This window comes from Polypterus senegalus, chromosome 7 (genome assembly GCF_016835505.1).
Source record: "Polypterus senegalus isolate Bchr_013 chromosome 7, ASM1683550v1, whole genome shotgun sequence".
NCBI classification, from domain to species: domain Eukaryota; kingdom Metazoa; phylum Chordata; class Cladistia; order Polypteriformes; family Polypteridae; genus Polypterus; species Polypterus senegalus.
The window spans coordinates 97520368-97543750 of record NC_053160.1 but is presented as its reverse complement, the minus strand read 5'-3'; the positions used below and the strand labels follow the sequence as shown (position 1 = coordinate 97543750).

Sequence of the window (23383 nt, the reverse complement as noted above, 5' to 3'; positions counted from 1 at the left end):
AGGCAGCATGCAATATTCATATGTCAATGAGTGGAACTGAAAAAGAATGTGTAGGAAGCAAATGGAATCGTATGCTCTGCCAACCTTGACACGTCGAGATGCATATATTGTTTATTCAGGTGTTTATTCACTCGCTTTCTTTTAATTTCTTATACATGTATTTTAGTGTGATGCACTCACTTATACCCATTGTAGTCTCCTTTGCTGTTGCTGTTATAAAGTTGTAACTTAGTAGTTGTTCCCTGAAGAAGTCTCATTTGTAATATTCTGAAATTTCCTTTTTTCAGTTTTTGCTACCCTAAACTTTAGAGTTAAACCTCTGGCAGTTTACTGCTTTCATTTCTACCATTTTATTGCTTTTCAAATGTAATCAGTTCATTGTATTTCAACTGATTAAATATGAAGAAAAACTGAGATATTCTAAAACTTTTGACCGGTAGTGTTCACACACACACAGACACACACTCACATACACCCACCCACACACACACACACACACATACATATATTATGGTCTACACACACACCAGAATGACTAAAAAGGAGGAAAATTTAAATGAAAAAATTACTGACTTGACAGTCTCAGTCACAGTGAGGCAATATGCGGGCATACTTTTGGTATAAACGAGCCGCAGTGGTGTTTCATGACACATTTCTGCAGAATGAGTACTGTCAGTCAGTGAATCAATGACAGTGTTTCAAAGAGAAGATGTGAAGCATTGTTCATAATGGCACTCTGTTATGTTTTAATTCTCTTCTACGCTACTACCTCCAGTGAAGTCAAAAGTGTGCCCCATAACTGAGTGCACCCTTTTAATTAGCTTGTTGATTCAACAGGTCTCTCATGAAGTGATGTTACCAGCCCATATTACCACAGTGTAGAAAATCACATTGGCCATAACAGTGTTGTAGAAGACAAGAAGGACGTCACTACCTATTACCTATTACTACTATTGCAGAGAAAAGAGTTTGCTCTGTCCTTTCATACAAAGTTCCTCTGTGTTACGAGACCAGTCCAACCTGTCATTGATGTGGACCCCCAAATACATGTAGGAGTACACCAGCTCTACATCCATTTCCTGAATGGTGACCAGACATAGAGGCTCATTGGTACGATGATGTTTGGTTTTGCTGCCTAGTTACACATATTTCTTTCTACATTAAGAAGCAAAGTTCCCCACTCAACTCCAATACTCTGTCTCATCTCCCTTCTCAATACACCCAATTACTACAGAGTCATCTAAGAATTTCTGCAAGTGGTATGAGCTGGTGTTCTATTCATAGTCGGAGGCATACAGGGTAAAGAGAAAAAGAGAGAGGACACATAAATTGATATACTTGACTGTACCTGGAAATATGGAATTCCTTGTCATGCTGTTTATAGAGGAAATTTACACTATTTAGACATTTATGAGTTTTGCACTGTTTTTTGATCCTTTTATGTTAGTTTGCTGCATTACCCTAACCTGACATTGTTATACTGAAGGTGGATTCCTCCCAGTGTTAATTTCCAACTAAAGTTTAAATAATTTCTTACTCCTAATGTTATAGAACTTTATTATATTACTTTAAAAGAAATTACTAAATATAATTTGAAAAACATGCTCAAAGCTCTAAATACTTATCATCGAAAAAAAGTTCAGCAGTGGCTGAAAACATGCTTTATAGGAAATGACATTTTAATTATAACCAGGAAACATTAGGAATTATGAAAAAGATGCTCTTCTAATCCACTAAAGATGATACTATTTATACCACCAATTTCAAGAATGTGAGATTAACAAAGGACTCTGAATTGTACTAATCATAATTACATAGTCTTTATTATCAAAGGCTTTTCCATGTAATAATGTGCTTGTGTTCATTAAATGTTCATCCTTTGCAAAATCTAGGGCAAAGTAATGTAATATGGGGGGGGGGGGCAAATTTTGTATCTAACTAAATCCATACTGCTTTGAAACATTACTTTTGTATTAAATATACTGAATATACAGGTAATGTGTTGAGCAATTACAACAAAAGTAACTTTCATGTGCTCCTCACTACAGTTGAATTTGTATTTAATGATTTGCATTGTCAACCATTTCCTATGCTGCTTGTTTTATAAATTAAAAAGGATGCCAGTGCTTTAGAAATGCACAGGACTATTAAAACCAGTAGCTTCCAAAAGCGGTTGCTGTAATGTACTCAAATCTTGGTATTTACAATTTCTTTTTTTGGTCTATTGCTTCCAATTCTGAAGTTGATCTTACCTGACAATGTTTATATTATATGTAGAATAGGCACATTAGTCTGGTTGACATATATTGGGAAATTGGGGTGTAGTAATACAGTTCTAAACTGGTGTACATTGCTAGTTATTTCTGTCACAACCACAGTCTCTTATTTAAAACATATGAACATACACATATAAAAAAATTCTTGTACTATACCTTTAAAATTTATCAAACCTTAGATTGTACCTATCACTAGAATGTCTTCAAGACAAGAGTCTGCTGTGGATCTTTTGTCCTTGTAAATTATTTGCCTATACTTAAAGTGTTTGTATTTATATATTATAAGTAAGGTTGGACAAACTTTTTTGTGAAAACCAATCGCATCTTCTTTAACACACACAACCCAAGAAATAGTATGATTGTATCAGACTTTTTGAATCTGAAAACGTGATCTGAAGTAAAATTAAACACTTTACTGATTAAGCTTGGCAAGGTGTCATTAGAGTATCATTCAAAAAGTGGGTTTCACCAAAGGCAGTACAGTAAGTATCTTGAACATAGACAAACATAGATAAAAATCCTTTTTGGCTGCAAGATTACTCCCATGTATGATACTTGAATATAGGCATATATAGATAAACAGATTTTTTTTTTACTTTTATTATTTTATATAGGGTGGAGTGGTGGCAGCTTGGAGGGTACGGATCTGCGCTGATTTGAATTCCGTAAATGCTAGAAGTGATTCCACTCCAATTGGCCCCTGAGCAAGGCATTTAACCTGCAATTGCTCTGTCCTGGGCATGACGTTAATCTGCATCCAGCACTGCAAGCAGGTCCTCCAACTTGCAGGGAAAGCTTGGTGGCTGGTAGTAGTTTTGGCACTCCAGCCACTGTGTGGGGTGAAGAAATAAAAACCTCATACTGTTCCACTCCATTTGATCTACTGTACTGTGGTACTGAGGTGTCACCTCTTGCATGGCTGCACTCTTCTCCTAATTTAGGATACTTGAGGTGGTTCGTGTGATAATGCACTGTATCAGTGCATGCACCCAAATTATTTTTTTGACCTTAGCCTGTCACTCTGACCACTAGTATTTGCTTGTTCCATTTTTGTTGCTCATCTACTAGTGCACACTTCCTTAAAAATACACCTGAAGTGTCTTTACCTTTTTATCGTACAAAGCTAATTTTAGCACAAAGCCGCTAGTATACCTGGGTTAAACCAAAGGGTTTTAGTATATGGTGGCATCAATATGGTACAAGATAGGAGATAGTCTACTTTAGCCCATCAGATATAAACCCACACTTGATGTTGGTACTTCTTTTTGCTCCATTGTGGACAGACAACTGCTAAGAAGGAGTAAGATCTGCAGATGCTAAGGGTGCCACAAAGGCAACAGTGGTGAAAAAAAGATTGGGGGATTTGAAGGACTAGTAGCAGGCAAGCACAATTGCTTTAGGCTGGCATTTGGGACTATGATTTCCTTTCAGGAGGACACACAGAACAACAACTACCTTACACACCTGTTTTTTTAAGTCATAGCAGGCCTTAAATACTGTGATCTTGGGTTGCCAGGTGGCACAGTAGCTTGGTGGCAACAAGACTTTACTGACTTCTGTCTAATTCTACAAGTGGTATTTGGTTAATGTCCCTGGAGGAAATATATATTGGAGTTTAAATGAGGAAAGGAAGCGGCCAGGGTCATGAAAAAGAAAGGAGGAAACACAAAAAAGTTTGGGTATGTTATCTGAGTGTATATAAGTAAGAAAGAGATGAACTACCCACTCCCCCTAGAAGATGAAGAGCAGAAAATATCCTTTGAGAAAGGCTTCAAAAGATAATATAGTTCTTTTCTGTGATAGTTTGTGTTATAAATTTTCTTGTGTGAGGTTTATTTTTTATAATAAATATTCCCATTATCAATGACTTGGACATTTCTTCTAATACTTTTTTGCAAGTTTCAACACATTTTGCATAGTGGTTTGTCATGGCATGGATGCCATTAAAAATAAAAATTTAGTGCCAATATTTAGCATATCTTATCTTAGCATTATTCTTTTCTTCTAAAAATTTTCACAATATAAATTGTGAAAAGGTGTCACATACAGTATATTGTATTTAAAAGTTTTACAATTTAAAATGTATTAGGTTTTTTAATTTTCACATTTTAACCTTATGTGGAAAACTAAGCAGTGACAGTACTTGTTATATTAAGAGCTGCAGCATTTACCTCTGCTCCTAGGCTCAGACCCCTGCAGCCTTCTGTAGCTCCGGCAGGGCACTACGCCATGCTTCTGACTCCCACTGCCATCCTGTAGTCCTTGGCTCCCCAGCAGAATGCCTCACTGAGCTTTCTAATTCCCTTGAAGCTTTGCTGCCTTTCTCCGGCCTTTTGCAGCAAGTCACTCTCCAGCTCCCAGATTGCTCAGCCAGAATGACCTCCTTCAGCCATTTTAATAAATGGTTTTTAAAGTATTTCCTGCAGTTTTACTTATTACCTCCTGAATTCTACTATATGTACAACAGTGATGAGCAGTTTAGGCCATTAAAAAAATGATCCCCTTTATATTTTATGAAACATCATGCGTTATGGATATATACCAAATTTGTAAAACGAGCACTCCATCCTGCACATATTATGTTACAAGCTAAATGTTATTGCAGAATGTCACATACCTAAACCAGCTTTTTGGTGGGGAAGCTCCCAGTGGAAAAACAGTGAGCACAAGCAGAGATTGGGATAAATTACTATACATTGCAAGAGAAAGAGATAAATGAAGCAGAAGTGGAAGGATGTAAGTGTGGCACTTAAAGTGTCTTTTGAAAAGTGACATTGGTGGTTATCTCAATGAAAAGAATGCAAGTAAAACCCTTGAACAAAGGTGCGGGGCAGTCAGGTAGCTATTTCGTCACCTCACTGATATTCTCTGTCACCACCACAACCCATTAGAATCCCATAGCAGTCTTCCCATGATTATCACCAACCAGCCGAGCCCCACTTCTCTCTTAAGACAGACATTGACACACAAACTCTTCTGTCAAGGCAGTTGTGAATAATTATTTTGCTTGAAGATCTAGTTATGTAATGGCTATCTAATTGTATTTTTAAATAAATCCAATGGGTTGCATGTTGGTTAGCACTGTTCCCTCATTAACAGTTGTTTTCTGTATGTTATTTGGAAATCCTGTTTTGGGGTGGCTCTTTCTTTGTGTATTCCAGATTTCCTACCATGTTCCTAAAAGCACAAATACTAGATTAAAAGGTAGCTCCAAATTATCCTTTTGTGTTTGCGTGTGTATATATGTGAGCTTGAGAGTGGACTTTGTGGTATCCAACTCCAGCATTTAATGCTGTCAAAGGCCCAGCTACTGCCAAACTGAGTTGAATTAAGTGGCTGTTGAATTGGGGATTAAATAAATTTTTGAGCAGTTGCTAATATTTCTTTTGTTTATAACTGCATAGACCAAGGGTTGCCAAGTCCGGTCCTGGAGCACCACAGTGGCTGCAGGTTTTCACTCTAACCCCTTTTTCAATGAGTGCCCTGTTTGTGCTGCTGATTAACATCTTGTGAATTCATTTTAATTGAATTGCTTTTTTATGATTTGCTCCCCTGAATTTCTTCATCGTTCCTCTGAACTGCTTCATTTCTTTCCTTAAATAGTACCCAAACAGAAATGAAATGTGAAGTGAATGAGCCAACAGAAGACCAACTAAGTCAGGGCCTCAAACTCCAAACAATTTCACTCTAACCAGCTGCTTAATGAGGTACCAATTCTTGTCATTAATTAAACCAATTCTTTAATTTTGTGGCTTGTTGCTGCTCTTGTGGTGCATTAACAGACATTTCCGAAATTGTTGATTGTCTCTTTCTAAGAGCACTGGTAAAATGTTTTTGGGGACTTGAGAAGATCAACATTCCGGAGAGCTTCAACTTTCTTTATTTTCAGACATTGTATGATGGACACCAGTTGTTGTGGTTCATTTTGTATCATTACTACTTGGCTGCTAATTAAGGAAAAAACAACTATTAAGGGTTCTGAGTCTTGAAGAGTAAGTCAAATAAAATTAGTTCAAAAGAAGTTAATTAGCAGCAAAAACAGGTCACTCATTAAGAAAAGGGTTAGAATGAAAACCTGCAGCCACGGTGGTTCTTCAGGACGTGAATTGGCGACCCTTGGCATACAGTAGATCACATTTCTGATAATTATGTGTCTGTTCAGATGGATCCTAACTGTGTTTCAGTGCTGTAATCTCATAACAATAGGAAAAGCATTGGGCCTTGATTTACTAAATGACATGGCTCTATTCTCCCAGAGGATATGGTAGTGCACACTTAAACCTGTCACCTTTAGAGTTGTAAATGTACTTATGAAATGTCTATTGGCAGTAAACCAATCCTGCATTTTGCATATCTGAACAAAGAGCATGGTGTATAAATGTTTTCCTATTTGTAGACAGAGGGTTGAACAGTGACTCTATGATCATTGCTTCTAACTCACAAGTCCAATGACCTGAATATATTGTGGCTATGTTTTTTTTTTTTTTCTTCCTCTTGTTAGTCCAGTTTTTCTCACATGTCCCTTTGAAGTGTATGCTATGTTAAATGGCATCTGTATGCTAGACAGGCATGGGCTGCAGAGTTTGGTTCTACCACATAATTGCCAATTCACAGCTACATCGAAAACAATTTTATTTTATAAAAAACACACCATGTTGCTGTGGATTGTTTGCCTCATGTTACATGTTGACACCTGTAATTGTTTTTTTTCCTAGCACTGAATTTAATTGACATAATTTTGTTCAAAATGTTTGTGAAGAAAAAAACACAGCTGCCAAATATAGTTTTATAGTAGGGAGCCTTCAGGGTTTTTATATATATATATATATATACATTTTTTCTATTAGTTCCTTATGGGATGTTATTTTTACTTAGGAAGAGTAACGTAGAACAACTAAAGGCATGAAACTGTGTTCACACTTGTAATTGATGCAATTCAATGACCACTTAATCTTCATAATAAAGGTCACATGATCAATTTGACGTTGTAACATTTTTTTGAGGAATTGTTTAATCAATGCCCTCCCATTACCCAAGCACACTATGAAGGTTGCCTTCAAGAAAGTCTTAGGTTATGACAAAACTAAACATTCACATCACTATAGACTGAACTATGTTAATAAAAGTATAGGATGCTCAATCGTGCTACTCATTATTAACAAAGGATAGTTTAAAAAAAAAACAAAACAGTGTGAGCTCTAACACTAGTAAAAGGAAATGCTATATTACTGTGCAGGTTTAGCAAGTGTTATTGCATACAGCTGGGAATGACCTTGTTACATACTGTGAATAAAATTGCAAGTCTCCTATTGACTTCCTGACTGACAAGACAAATTTGGCTATTTGCAGACAAAATAAAGAAACAATATTTTTAGTAATGGATTCATTTCAAAGTCTTGAGGCCTGAACAATTCCAAGACCAGCAAAAAGTTAATTTAAATGTGAAAAAATCTAACAACTGAGATGATATTTTGCATTTAACTGTTAGGAATGACCATCTTACACTACATGCAGTTCTGGGTCATGTCAGATTCAGAAGACCACTGATGGTAGCAGACTACAAGTTGGAGTTAAAGTCAGTGGTATTGTGATTTAAGTGCCTCCTATATCCCTGATTTATGTTTGTTTACTGCTCCACTCTTCATGGTTTTGTTTATTCACCTGAAATTTTTTTTTCCTATTCAAAAAGCACCCACATCTATGGGCATTATGATGTACGTGTGTGAGTGAACAGTGAACAGGAAACTCCAATTGTAGCTTGCGATTAGTATTTGGTAACGTTATAAAGATGATTAAAATGAAATAAAGTTGATTTTAATTACTGTGAATCATGACTCTGTATTGGAATAAGAGCCTAAAAGCAGAATTGCTTCATCATATTATGGACTTTAATGTATTTCTACCAAAAATGTAGTAAATACGTTTAGTCATACAGACATGATATCGTCAATCATTCTGTCCCTCTACCATTACCTGAAAAAGAGAAGCTAACCAGCTCTGCATTTTTTTCATTTCTTCAGTGTTTTCCTTATAGTGCATACACACGGTACAGCAAGAAAAAATTATAATGCCAACTATTTGGTTCTATAAACTTGATGATCACATGTTGGTGGCCAACAGTGCTGGCTCTTAAATGTAAGATTTAACAAAAAATCCAGTGTGGGCTTATCGGTGACAAGTATATGGAATACAATGAAATTCTTATTAACATGCTTTACACTTCTGCACTCTGTGGCAGTGCATATTTCACTCCATTATGTAAAATACGTATGTAGTTTTATGTAAAATATAACATGAAGAATTAGTGTTAAAGTAGTCAGGGCCCTGGTAACTACCACTTTTTTTGCTCATGCTCCATTTCCATCATTTTAAACTCCCTATTCATAATCTGGCTGAAGGTATTCGAGATTTATGTAGTGCTGTACAGTTTTGCCAATTCCATGTCACTTTTTTTTATTATGGAGCCCTAAGCCCAATTGTAGTGTGAATGGCACAGCAAATAAAAAGACCCGGAAAGTGATGACTTTGGTGCAGAAAAAGTCACTTATAGATGTGATAAAGTAGGACATTCCTTTGCATCTGTAATTAGTAGATATGGAGAGAATTACTCTACAGTTTACGATAGTTATAAGAAAGAAAATGAAATCCACTCTGTTTTGAGAGAATGACATGACTTTAGTAAAAATGGAAAAAACCCTCGTTATTTACATTAAAAAAAAAAACAAAAAAACTACCCAGTCACAAAATAAAATAAACCCCCCTGCTCTCTTTTAACCCCTGTTACAACTAAATCCTGTCAGGTAGCTGCAGCCTGTCCCAAAAGCACTGGGTACAAAACACGACATAATACAGGATGACAAACCAATCTATCAATGGAGATACTCACTCACACAGAGCTAACTGGGAATTGGCCCTGTGGGATGTGGAGGGAGCTGGAATGCCCAGAGAAAACCCACAGACATAATGAGAATGTGCAGATTGGACACATTAACCCAGTCTGGGATTTGAACAGTTATGCCTGTAGTGGCAAATGACAATGTATAACCACAGGTAAGATGCTGGCTTAATTTTTACAGAGAAAGTTTATGATTTATGTGTATGACTTTTTATTAAGTTATCATTTTTTCAAGTAATAGCTGGCTTGATTGATGATAGCTTTCAACACAGACAAACAGTTTAAGTACATAAACATTCAGATTACTTCAGTGTGTAACTGCAGCATGCAAATCCTATGTTATAACTCATGGCACTCTCTTTTTCAAAAACTCCCATTCTAAGGTATTAGTTGTGTGTACTAATAAAATACATTGCATTTTTCATTTTAACAGATATAACATATAGGGATATATAATTGACAGTATAACAAAAAAAATTAAATAGAAAAAAAAAATACAGACAATAAAATGGCTGATGGTGGAAGTACAGAAGTAAGTCCAATTGTAGTCCATTGACTGTTGCTGATAGTTTTTTTAAGCAATTTGTGCTACACTTTGTAGCTCTTCTATGGGATTGGACCAGTTGTGCTGGCCTTTGCTCCATATGGGCATTAATGGGCTTTGGGCACCCATAACTATGTTGCCAATTTACTGGTTGTCTTTCTTTGGACCACTTTTGGTAGGTACTCACCCCACAAGACCTGTTTTAGAGATGCTCCGACCTAGTCATCTAGCCACCGCAATTTGGCCCTTTTCAAAGTCACTCAGATCTGTACACTTGCCCATTTGTCCTGCTCCAAGCACATCGCCTTCAAGAACTGACTGTTTACTTGCTGCCTAATATATCCCAACCATTGACAGGTGCCATTGTAATGAGATAATGTTAAATCCCAGATTAACTTCATGATGTCTTAAAATGGGTCTCTACTTCATTTCACATATCTTAAAAAGTATTTCAAGATATCTTTAATTTAATTGCAAAATATCTAAAATACATTTTAAGATACCTTTAAAAAGACAAGAACTTATTTCCAGATATCTGAATATCATTTTCTGGTATGTAAGAATAGTAAATTTCTAAGGAAGTGATTTTGGAATATCTCCCAATAAATTTCAGTTATCTTAAAATGCATGCAAGGCTAGATTGAAATATGTCAGAATGTATTTTAGATATATTGGGATGCATTTGTGAATATATGTTGAGATATCTGCTAACGAGTTTCAGATACCATAAAAAATTAACTGTATTTAAAATCTGAAATTCATTTTCTCAGAAGTTATATCAAGCCAAATTAACATAATGGCGGTTCTAATGTTTGCAAACTGCTAACTGTTGGAATGAAAAATTAAATACATTTTATTACTATATACATTACAAATTACATTTCTATAAATGGCCTGTTACAAATGTTAATAATGAATACTCCCAAACAGAGTGTATATTACTGTCAGAAGGACATAAATCGGCAGTTACACTGTAGATGTTTACAGATGTCACTTTTTGCATGAATTCTTGGAAAATAACCTCTGTAAAGATCTACAGGTGACTGTATATACAAAAGGAAAATTATCAAAACTATAGAAGTAATAACAAAAATCTAGAATTGTTTACTCCTTCATCCTATGTAAAATTGTTTGCAAGGAGTTGATAAAAGTTTTAGGAATTGCATGTTTCCAACAATATGCTACTAAAACATATTAAATGAAACAATCCTTTATTAAAATCTCATTTGGTAAAAGGGCCATTTTTTTAAAGATTTATCATTTTCTACAAAGTCATACAATTCCTCAATAATTTAAAATGTCCATAAGAAAGATCATTTTTTTTTCTTTATTGTCAGGAAGTATAACTTTTTTTTTTAGTTTCTTTTGTATTTTCCTTTTCTGTATTCTGCATTCTGTTTAAAGAGATTAAATTAAGAAATCAGTGTCAATGTTTTGCATTTTTCTTTATTAATGCACATGTCTCACTTGCACATGCACAATTACTTAACTGAGAGTTTAAAATTATCACTCTACTTCCTAATTGTTTCTGTTACTATGTGTACTATCATGAGGGCTGTATAATGTATTCCAAAAGGAAAACAAGTGTATGGCAAAATGAAATTAATTTTAAGTTGAGCACCAAACGGTGCTGCTGTTGATGTGTAAGACAAGTAACAAGTAATATCCAAAATAATGTAATGTCATAGGGTGTAGTAACAAAGGCAATTTGTGATGTCACAGGAGCGTGGTTACATTTTTTTCATCTTTCACCTCCTTTGTTTTTTTTTTTTAATTTTACAGTAACTTTTTCAATAGAGCAGGTCTTTCAACTTTCTTTTGAAGGTTGACATTTTGTGTTTTTTTCCAGCTCAACATTATGTTTAAGTTCTGATAACACCAGATGGTGATTGTCTGTCTTAATAGTAAGCCTTTCAGCAAATCAGAATACTTTGTTTATAAGCATTTTAGTTTATTTTGTAATGTTCAAGCTGGTTGAGAGAGTTCCACATTTTGCATTTTTTCTCATATTCAATTAATATTTTCTCTGGTAGCTTTTACAATTGGCATTTTATAAAGTTAGTCCAGCCACAAAGTCAGTACTTGATACTGCTGTGTTAAGCATTTTTATAACCTCAAAATTAATATGATAATATTTCCTCATAAGAAGTAGGTGTTTACTTTAAAGTTTATTAATCATGTCTGTTTGTGCAAGTATTGGTAGATTTCCAAATTGAGGCAGAATTTGAGGAAAAGTCGTTGTAGTTTTTTTTTTTTTGAACCAATCATAAAATTTACAAAATTCTAAAATGGTCATAATTACAGTAAAGGACAGTTGTTAGCAAAGATAAAGTAAACCATTTCATACTTCCAGATACCAGCTTCTGTCTTGGCACTCTTTTTAATTTCATTTTATTTCTCTGCTTTGAAGTTTGCCTGAAGATTCTGAGGAAGTAATCCTGGGGGGTCTCTTGATTATCTGCAGGTGTTTATCCTAATTAATTTTTCTACTCTGCTCTCAATTTCAATCATTTGTTTCTTCATCCTTTGGAAATGGCAATATATTTTCTTCCCAGGAGATGGGAATGTGGGTGCCCGTCTTAATTATACTTATTACAAGGAAACAAAATAATTTTTTTATTAATTTTATGTAGAAGTTAGACTGAAATAATAAAAATAAGCTGCAGCTCCCCAATAAATAAAGTCTCCCTGGCATGAATAGGGACTGCTCACATACATTCTCTCTAAGTTTTAACATCTGCACTAAATATTTATATTTTGGTCATTATTCAATGTGCAGATTGCAATGGTAATTCAACCAGAATAGTCCAGTGGAACATCTTTATGCAATGACCTTATGCACCCATTTTACATGCAATACGCTATAAAATACCTGGACAAATTTACATTTGCTATTAGCAGTGATGTTACTTTTGGTTAAGGTCTTTTTATTTCTTTTTATCTATAATGTGGTGTGGTATATCCTACCAACAAGGCTAAGCACAGTCAATTAATAATATCATTAAAGCTATACAAACGTAAAGGATTGTGAACATGAAATAAAAATGTAAAATTTTCTTATAACAATAAAATATTACTTTTTAAAGAATAATTTAAACTGCAAGGACATATATTTCCAATGATAACTGCAAATAATTGTAAACCATTTAAATTCAGAATTAGACTTGTATGATGATTTTACAAAATGTATTTAAGCTTTGTCAGCTGTAAAATTTTGAATCAGTGTCTGGTATATATCATGGACAAAGGTTAGGAAAGTAAGCTTTACAGTTTCTAACTGAGTCTGTCCAGAATGAAGTTCTTCAAAAATCTACACATTGTACATAATTTGTATATACATTTTTAAAGGTTTCCATAACATATTTATGCCCTTAGTAAAATATCCACTGTAGAACATGTGGTTAGCTTGAAAATATGCCTTTGTCACTACCAGTTTAAAATGTCACTTCTGCTGATACTGGTTTTCAATGGGCTTTAAGGGATTGGATTTTTTCTGCAAGTAGATATGTGTGTTGAGTATTGCCCATAAAGAGGTTTAAAGGAAAGTGTGGGTTTAGAATAATATGTCATTAAGAGAGAGAAATGGAGAGAGAGTTTCTTGCCCAGTAATATTGTAGATATTATATTGAATACTGATCCATGTTTTGCTTTTTCCTTTATTTCTAACTTTTTTTGTTTGTTGATTTGAAAATTGTTATTTGTTTCATTAAGTAACAGGCCACTGTAATATTATGATTTTTCGAAAATAAAAAAAAAATGGATTTCCTTGTGCTTCCTACTCCACGTCAGTAATGTATTTGTATAGACTGACATACGCTAGAACATGCATGAGAACATTTATTTTCTTCCAACTAAAGTCAGTTGGACTTTGAAAGACTATTTATTTATTTAATTTCGTGGTCATTAACTCTTTATGTTCACAGTGCAAAAATTACAATCAGTGATATGCTGTATTGTAACAAAGAACATTTGAAAGAGGTGTAATAATATCGCCGCTCATTAAATTAATTAGTGAGATATGAGCATCTTGAAGCATTCCTTTTATTCTTCCAGATGCACCATTAGCTTTTACATTTCATGTAAGGGCTGCTCAGTGAAATGTCATAGATTTTGATCAAATTTTTAATGTACAAAGCAAATACTTTAATGCCATTCACTGTATTCTGGCAGGTTATTCTCTGTTCACATAATTTAAACAAGTGTGCTTTTGGGATTGGTTACTTTTGAAGATATTTTCCTTCCTCAGATTGTAGCTCTTGTATAATGTTAGCCCCAGGCAAACTGCTTTAAAACCCTTGTATCTCACTGAGCTAAAACATAAAATGGTTAGAGATGGATTTAGGATCTTTGTGACTGATGTTCATTTATAATGTTTGCCTTGATTAAATTGGATTTCCCAATTGCTAAATGCTGCCTTCCTTGTCCTTCAAGTTTTTTTTTAATAGTCATTAATGTCATCTTAGCCTATGCTTGACCTAGTCAGCAGCAACAGACTCTGACTGGTCTATCTGTTCTCATTTATGAGGATTATAATTTAAAAGCAATTCAGGACTCGGTGCAGCATACATTGCCACAGCAAAAAGAAGTAACACCTGTGTTGTGGGGTAAAAAATCTGTACATTTTGTTTTATATTTCCATTATATTTTGTTCAAGACAAGACAACAGATGAACTACATTCAGGAAAAATCAAAGCATTTCTTTTTCCCAGTTATATCTCACCTTTAAAACAACTATTCCAACAAAGACAGACATGCTGATGGCTCAGGCTATCAATTACTTTATAACCTGAGAAAGGATGGACATCTAATTTTACAGTCTGGGAAAGGAAGACCTGCCTTACCTCAGAGAACATAAAGTTTTATTGTTTAGGAAAACAGAAAGTGAATTAATTCATTATATTGACAGCCAGCCAATCAGAATATCTAACAATCACATCTTGCAAAACTCCCTAGTAGAATTTTAGAATAAATATGCCTCGTCTGAGGAGCGATATAGTAAGGAAGGAGGAAGAAGGGACAAAGACGTCAGAAGAGAGCAGAGCGACGTCAATGTGCAGCCGTTTCCATCTGGTTGTCAGAAAAGCATCATGAACATCTACAAGTGCTAGATCACAAGCCACCTGCGACATTCATCCTTGTCATCTTTACTTTTTTGTAAGCTTTTTCTGAAGGCTATATATATCCAGATTTTACTATCAGTCCTATTTTCTGTTATTCTTTGTTCCACTGGTAGTATTGTTATTCCTGTAATAAATACCATGCTGCTTTTTAACTTTCTATGCTTTTTCTTAATGTCTAGAGTGATTGAATAAGGTAGATTTCTTTGAGCACCTGGTGCAGCCGGAGGTTTGCCATTACTTCTGTGCTGCAAGGATTATTAAGGGCTGTGGGTGAACGCTCCACCCCATAGTAGGGAACAGTACATAAAGTAAGGCATTCTTTGCTGATTAGTGGCCTATAGTCAAGAGTGCTGAGCCTTTGTATGGTTAAATGTATTCTTGTAGACCAAAAGTAATATTTAGGTCTGAGATATCATTAAAACATCTTATATTGTTTGTGCCGATAATAAGTCTCTTGAAGTGCTTAGAGAGTGACAGGCTGTGTTATTCCTAAGGCACATGTGACTTGTAACTTGTGGTTTAAAGTGACAGAGGTTAACCAGCTTTGTGTTTGTCATTCACGGTGCACTGTTGTGATTAGGTTCTGTGTGTTTGCATATATCTATGTATGCGTGTGTTAATCTTAAAATGCAACAGTAAACCAACCTGGTAACGAACTTGACGAGTACGCTTACCTTGAAGAAAATAGGTAAAGGGTAAGTAGAGGGGAAATACTACGATAATACAACCTGAAACATACCTCTGATATGTCATACTAGTGCAAGGTCACAAGCAAGACTATGCCTTCTCAGCCAGTTGATAACAAAGTTGCACAGAAGTAAACTAAAGCTAACTTTTCTGAATATATGTGTGATCAGACTGTGGACTTGGACAGTGGAAGGAAGAAGTATTTTATTTTTTGTATGAATGGGGATTTAACAAAGGTGAGATTCTGTTAGCTACAGAGATGATGACATACTATTATATCAAGGTTTCTTAATACAATATACAGTATAAATAAAAAATCCCTTTTAAATTACGATTTTTGGGTTGCACTGATGCAGCAAGTTGCAAAGAAATATCTATCATACAACATTTCATATTGGGAAAGATAGTAACACACTCACATGAAGTGATCCGTAAAACGCCGAGGCCAATCAACATAGCAAAGTGTCCTCTGTGGTGTTTGCACAGTCTTGGAGTAGAAACCCAATGGAAAAGCAAGTGCAAATGCCAAAATCCAGATGCACAATACCACCACCTTGGTTGCAGTTGCTGACAGTCTTGGCTTCAGAGGATGAATGATTGCCATGTATCTAAAAAATACATTAAAAGTTTAGACATAACAGTATATATAGTGTGTATATACACAGTACCACTGGAAAGTTTGTAATCGCACGTTGTGATATTGTAGATTTGCATTTTTATTTTGAAATCATTATTTTTTTAAAAAAACAAAATAAAGTCCTTGTTTTTGAAAAACAGTGTGTATATTCGCAAATAACTTCTCTTTCATTTAAATGATTAATTAATGGAATAGAAAAAACAGATAAAGGTGAATGACAGCATGAACAAAGGTAAGTGAAACACAAAGTTCATTAGCTCAGTCAACAACATATGTATAACAAGGTCTAGAACAAAAAAGCCATAAATAAAAAATAAAAAAAGCTTTTTAAATACCATAAAAGCTGAAGTACATTGGTGTTCATGGGTGGTCAGGTAAAGCAAAACCATTACATTTTTTTAAAGAATATCATAACATAATATGGTATTAACCTTTTATTTAGGAGTTACATTAATTGGTAGTTTTGAATCTCAGAGTATCAGTTTACAATGAGCTTCAGTAAATGTTCACAATTATTCCTATGGCACCACTCACTATTTATGTTAAATACTGTATATCATTAGTAAAACTGTTACAATGAAAAGGTTAGAGATATTATGTTTACCAAATATACAACTTGGTTGGACAATTATACAGAATAACATGCATTTATTTACAGAACAAATCACTATTAAGCAAAAAATAATATAACTGCAGTTAAAATATATTTAAAAAAAAAAAAAAACCTAAACCCTGACAGCCCAAATGTGTAATAATGGGATCCTGTATTTAACACTTTTTTCTTATTTTAGGTTGGCCTCTACAAAGACACTACATGTGTGTTCAATTGTACTTCTGATTTATCTGCCTCCACACTGAAGTCAGTAACTATTCAAACAAATGTTATTTTCAGAGACCAAATTAAATTAAACCTGTGTTGTACAAGGACAGTTAATTGCAATTTGGAAGAAAACTTCTATGGGTGAACATGATGATATTAAAACATTTTGAGAACCCTGTGTGATTTACTCATTTTCATTTAAGTACTGCTTACTGTTAATTTGCCTGTGTCAGGCTGTCTGGTTGCTCAGCTTATTACTAGTAAGCTTGTGGTCATTTTCAGTGCAAAGAAGTGTTCAAGGTGGGGAATGGCAAGATGCCTTTTCTTTCAAGCTTCCCATGATCCTAGATTTACTTCACATGATCTGCTCCTTTTCATAATGCTGGTAATATTCACCAGCTACTTCTTCTGATGATTTAACAACAGGTGTTATTTTTGATGTAGTTAGGCAATGCCTTATTGTGCCAATTGCCTGCTTAGAGTACCGCTTAGATATTTCTTCTGTTTGACGTCCCTTCACTAACTTATGCAAATTTCAAGTATTATCATGCCTACCTGTCTGTTGCATGAAATGTCATGCGACGTTACACACATTTCTCACTGATTTAATATCCTAAAAATGCTCAAAATATTACCTCTGTTCTCTTCCTCACAGCTTTGGAAGTGTCCACTACACCAGTGGTTCAATAGTAACATTACATAAGCTACCATGGGGCAAAATGTCCACATAACAACAATAGTACCATATATAGGAAATAAGACTATATTATAACAGAGTTCATACTACCAGGCATATCTAATAACTTCCAGGTCTAAGTTCATTTTCTTAAATGTGCAAAACCCTTTTACCTATAAAACAGTAATTAAAATCACAGTTAAACAGAAGTGTTTCTATAGTCTGACTCCAATGATATTATCATAGGGAATTGAAGCTACAAATACAATTACAGCTAGAACTGTAACTGAAGCAACCTCATCTTTAAAAGTAAGTAAGAGTAATGCTGAAAGAAAAAAAAAATAGATTTTTGATTTTATGAACCGAGAGATTAATACTGTAAATACCTGTATTATGAGGTAACAGATCATTGTTTAACTAGATAAGAACATGTTTCACTTGTAAGCTGAATGAGCCTGTTGACCTTTCACAAACAGCAGTCAGCAAAGAAAGCTTTAAACTGTGTGTAATAATGAATTAATATTTCTTCCAATGAAAACATGTGCATTATTTAATAATGAGAAAAATCACAATTAAAAAAATTGCTGGAGTATTAATTCTACAATCCTCAAAGAAATATTGAAATACATTCAGATGTAAAATGAAATGAAGGCAAAAATAACATTAACCTTTAAACATGTGTCAACTAATTAGTTTCTTTTAAGAAAATAATTGAAAGATATTAACTATAACCCTTTAATCTTATTCAGGTGGTCACTTTGGTGGGGATGATTATTTTGAAATCTGGAGCAAACAACCATGAAATTAATGTGAAACCTTTTTTTGAAAAGTGTCTAGATGGGTTATTGGAACAATAGCTAACCAAACAAGATCAATGGATTGAATTTTCTACTTTTACTTGTCAATAAATATCTGGAATTCTGTGAAAAAAAAGTTTCATTTCTTTTGTAATAGCAGCTAACATTAGTAAATAATGCCTTTGGAAAAGTATTGTTTTAGGCGGGGCTGTCTTACAGAAGAATTTTCACAACAGTAAACATCTAGCATACAATAGCACAGCAGCAATAAAGTCATTATTAGAAAATCTATCACAGACTATGACTTAGGGAATCTCACTTGTTTTAGAGATTGTGGCTTTTCTTTGTTAATTTCACTAGTTGCCCTTGAGGTTCACAGACTGCTCATAGTTTTCAAGCTTGGGTTAAGTTGTCAGCCAGATTACAGTTATTACTTAAATGTAAAAGTATATTTAATTCAGAAAAGTTATTTTATGTACTTAGCTATGTAAGTATTTCTTTCTAGCAAGGTGTTGCCCAATTTTTTGCTCCTAAATAAATTTCTTTGCTACGGGGAACACAGCTATTGGCTCTATAATAATTAAAACTCAAAACTCTTTCTGATTTTCCCAAAGACAACACCAACTCTTACTTCTATTGTGTTCATGTCCATTCCATTTCTGTTTGGTTCTAATAATCATTCCCTCTTGAAATATTTTCATATTATTAGTGTCTTGGCATTCCCACCGTTTACTATTTGAAACTCTTTTAAAATTCACCATGATGTTAGCCAGAGGGAACACCCTGGCAGACGCAGTCCCTGAATTACATGCAGCAGTTAACACTCTAGTGCCTTCAGGCTACTCATCATGCCACCATAGTCTACATCAGGAGGTTATTATGAAAAACCGGGATGGCTGCAGTCAGGGACTTTGAAATATAAATCCAGCAGCAGTGCATTTCAATGTTTGTATTTTTCACATAAATACTGTACATGCATTAATATAAACCATGGAATTTCCACTGAAAGGTGGCTGTTGGCCTTAGATGGTCTGCCACAACATTTAACTTTGGCAAAGCAGCCCTCAACCTGAAATGCTTTGAGAACCACTGACCTGTTGCAATTTGTAAATGATCTTACTTCTCAGATATTGAGTAATTGTACAATCATAGAGCATCCATCCATTTGCACATCTTTCCAATGTGCAAGTGCAGTTAAGAAATAAAACAAACACAAAACTCTATGTAATACTGTATGTACATAGAAATAGACACATACTGTATACTGTACATGTACATATAAACCACTTTAAAAGATAAATTCTTTAAACCCCTGAATATCTACAATATATATATATAATTCACTAAGGCAAGACAACCATGGAAAGCACGCCAGAAGAGGTGTGGATTCACTGAGCTGCCGACAAGTAAGACACCTATGGTGCACGCAGGAAGGAGCCACGCCCACGAACTCCTGGCACCTCCAAGCCACGTTGACTGTTCATAGAGGCATGTTTCTCGCGGAGGTGAATGGCCATATGCAGCGTGTGAAACGGTTTGCGAGGGGTATCCAATGGTATCCTTAAAACAATCCTTTACAACTGAAGTTAAAACACAATGAAGTAAGCAGTCTTTAAAAACCGAGTTTTCGGTTACGACGCATGACAGCGTGCACCATAGCAAACTGTTTTAGACGCTACATACACCTATTCGCATCCGCGACAAACAAGCGTCTTCTTAGATGCTCCTGCAGGAACACGGAAAGTCTACGTGAGTCACACGTGCATCTGGACTATGCAAAGATGACAACGACTCAAGTGACGAGTTGGAGGTAGGCACATGAGGGATGACGGTCCGCCAGTTTTCAGTCACGGACGATTGTGTGTTGGTTCTTTCCGTGCATTGTTATAATGTTGCTTTTCTTGCTGATTTATTACATTACAGATTTTTCAAATGTTAATATTCTCCCTGTGTTTAAAAATCATTAAAATACTGGCCTGATTATGCGGCGTATGGTATGCCACGGGTTGGCTAGTTAATAATAATAATAATAATAAACAAAAAATCCACAATAGAACCTGGTACACATCATTACTAGAAAACAACAATCACATTATATAGGCCATTTTGCCCCCCAAAATCCCCCCAATCTCCATGGATACTCCTGTAAGTGCGCAAACTAATGTTGCCTGTTTTTATAAATTAGAACAAATGCGTAATGATGGTTTGTCATTGCTGATTGCTCTTCCATTCTACCATTCTGCCTACATGTAAAAATAAACTGTTTTGTACTTAAAATGGTATAGAACAACCAGACAAGCTATAGAAGCTATATTCAAAAAAATAACCTTAGAAGGAGGTGATGGGAAATAATCTGGTAAGCCACACTTTGAAGTAAATGGTGAAAGATGTTGCTTGTTCCTCGGATTTCATGTTTCAGTTTTCTGTAGCTGCTGTCTACATGTTGGTTCTGTTGGAAGCCAAAGTCCTATTAGCAAAAGGTATAACATAATAACCAACAACCAACCAATAATAACCAAGGCTTTTCTAGTCTTTTTGTTTAAGTCTTGGAGCCTATTTCTGAACTATGAATTTAAACCAGAATCTTTGGACAAAAACAATTATCTCACTAGAGGAACAGGTAAAACTACACACAAAAGGAGAACTACATGGTGACACAGAATTGTAGTTGGACTCCAGCTTGACTGCTGACTGAGGTGGACTCTCTGGGTAGTTGTTTTCATTTTCTCCCCCCTGTTCATGTGGTATCCTGCAGGTATTCCAGAATCATGGCACCATTGGTAACTAGAATAAAGTCCATCTTTTTACTAATCTTTAATTGAAAATTGGGATTAGAAAACTTTTGTCAGTTTAATTTAGATTGTGTAGGAAAATGCTTGCTGGTCAGACAGCTTTGTCAAGACAGTCAATTATTTCCCCTGCTTTATTGGGAAATCTTTTGCATGTCATATTTCTCTTATTTTATTCTGTAAAATATACATTTTAAAAAATGATGACATAAAAAGAGAGCATGCGGATTTCCATATCCAGAAATACAGAAATTTGTCATAACTTGTGCTATTTATACAAAAAAAAATGAGTATGATGAACGAAAAAAGGAAATCATGAACAGCTAGGCTCACTGATTACTTACTTATAAGTAGATTTCTGATACATTTCAGACTAGCATGATATTTTCTCTATAAAAAATGTTTAATTACAGTCTATTTGTGCCATCTTGTACAAGTGATTATATGCTTTTGTTTGCTGGTTTTGCAGCTGTCATTAATGTAACTTTAACTGTCTTTTGTTAAACTGATAAGACTGACAAGAAAATGGCTACTGTAATATCTATCAAGATTTCTGTCACAAGATGCTGTTATAGCAGTATGTAAAAACAAAAAAAAATAGACACTTTTTTTTTTTTTTGTCCCAAGCACCCTAACATTTAAAAAAAAAATGATACATTTTCAAAGATAGTCTCTTTGGTTAAAGCACATATAAGGCTACCTCAGGTTCACCATTATAACGTGTTTAAATGGCAGTAGCATAGACACAGAGTTGAAACTAACTTTGCATGGAACACCAGTCCATACGAAGACAAAATCATTCACACCCCTATACAGTCGCCTAATAAACCTAAATTGGTGTGGTATGCAAGGAAGATGGATTATTCAAAAATCCCACACACCAGGGAATGTGCATCATCTACACAATGCCTTGTCTACGTTTTGAACCATTGTCTCTAGAGCTGTGACAAAGCATTGGAAACCACTGTGACACTATGCTACCCTACACTTGTATAATAATAGCTCTACTGGGGTTCACATAAGCAAGTGGCGGCCAGAGTAGGCTGTTCTTGCTAAGGAGACTTGGGTCTTTGACATGTGCAATAAGCACCTGAAAATGTTCTGTCAGTCCATAGTAGTCAGTGTGGTGTTTAATGCACAGTCTCCTAGGAAAGCAACTTAAGCTCAAAAGAAGTACAATGCATGAACACAATTATCAGGAAAGCCTACTCCATCACAGGATGAACCCTGGACACACTGCAAAACTAGTGAAAAAACAGACAGAAAAGATGAGGTGGGAAAAAATGTCAGTGGCCTCCACCTGTTTGGGGGTCATCTCATTGTTGCCCCGCTAGTGCACCTGTTGTTAATTTCATTAACACTAAAGCAACTGAAACTGAATAACTACCCCCTCTGCTACTTAACTGTCCAGATCAATATCGTAGAAGTTTCAATTCACTTGATGCTATACTCTGATTAAAAACATGTTCATCTATTTTTTTGAGTAGTATACAGTATACTGTATGTATATAATATATATGTAGAATATATATATATATATATATATGTGTGTGTGTGTATATATATATATGTGTGTATATATGTATATATATTTATGCATATTGTCACACACGTGTGCATGGGAAGCAGCTGAAGGGCTTAGACAATACTGTTTATACATCTGCCCAGGGGGGGTACGCTGACGCTCTTTCTGAGTTCTCTGCAGGTCTTACCGGAAATCCCACCAGGAGCCGCCATTTCCAGGAAGGACACACCACCTCCGGTTCCGCCCCAAGAATGAGGTCACTTCGGTTCCGCCCCAAGGGTGATGTCACTTCCAGTTCCGCCCAGAGGACGACATCATTTCCGCCCTCTGAGCTATAAAGCTCACTGCCTTTGCTTAGGCAGGCAGTTCTGTCTTGGACTCTGTTGTGTAAACAACTGTTTTGAAATGTCTCGAATTCTATTGCAGCCAGGAAACCGATTAAACGGGTGGCTGCCCCAAACCTTTTCACGCCTCTGGTCTCCAGTTATTACAGTGGCGTAGTCGGCAGGATGGTGTCCCCGAAGAACCCGGGACACGGACCTTCAAGGAACCAGGTGGGTGAGTACCGGGGCCGAGTTTCGGGGCAGGGAGTGCGCCGGAGGGTCAGGAAGGACGCG

At 35.3% G+C, this 23383-nt stretch overlaps 1 protein-coding gene across 1 annotated transcript in view; it reads right to left on the bottom strand.

Annotated features, from left to right (window-relative positions):
* LOC120532729 (neuromedin-K receptor-like) overlaps nucleotides 1-23383 on the bottom strand; it is a 290416-nt gene that overhangs the window by 146894 nt on the left and 120139 nt on the right. Inside the window, exon 2 of the mRNA XM_039759043.1 lies at nucleotides 15942-16130. Coding sequence (XP_039614977.1) covers nucleotides 15942-16130 — 189 coding nt within the window. The remainder of the gene's footprint in view (nucleotides 1-15941; nucleotides 16131-23383) is intronic.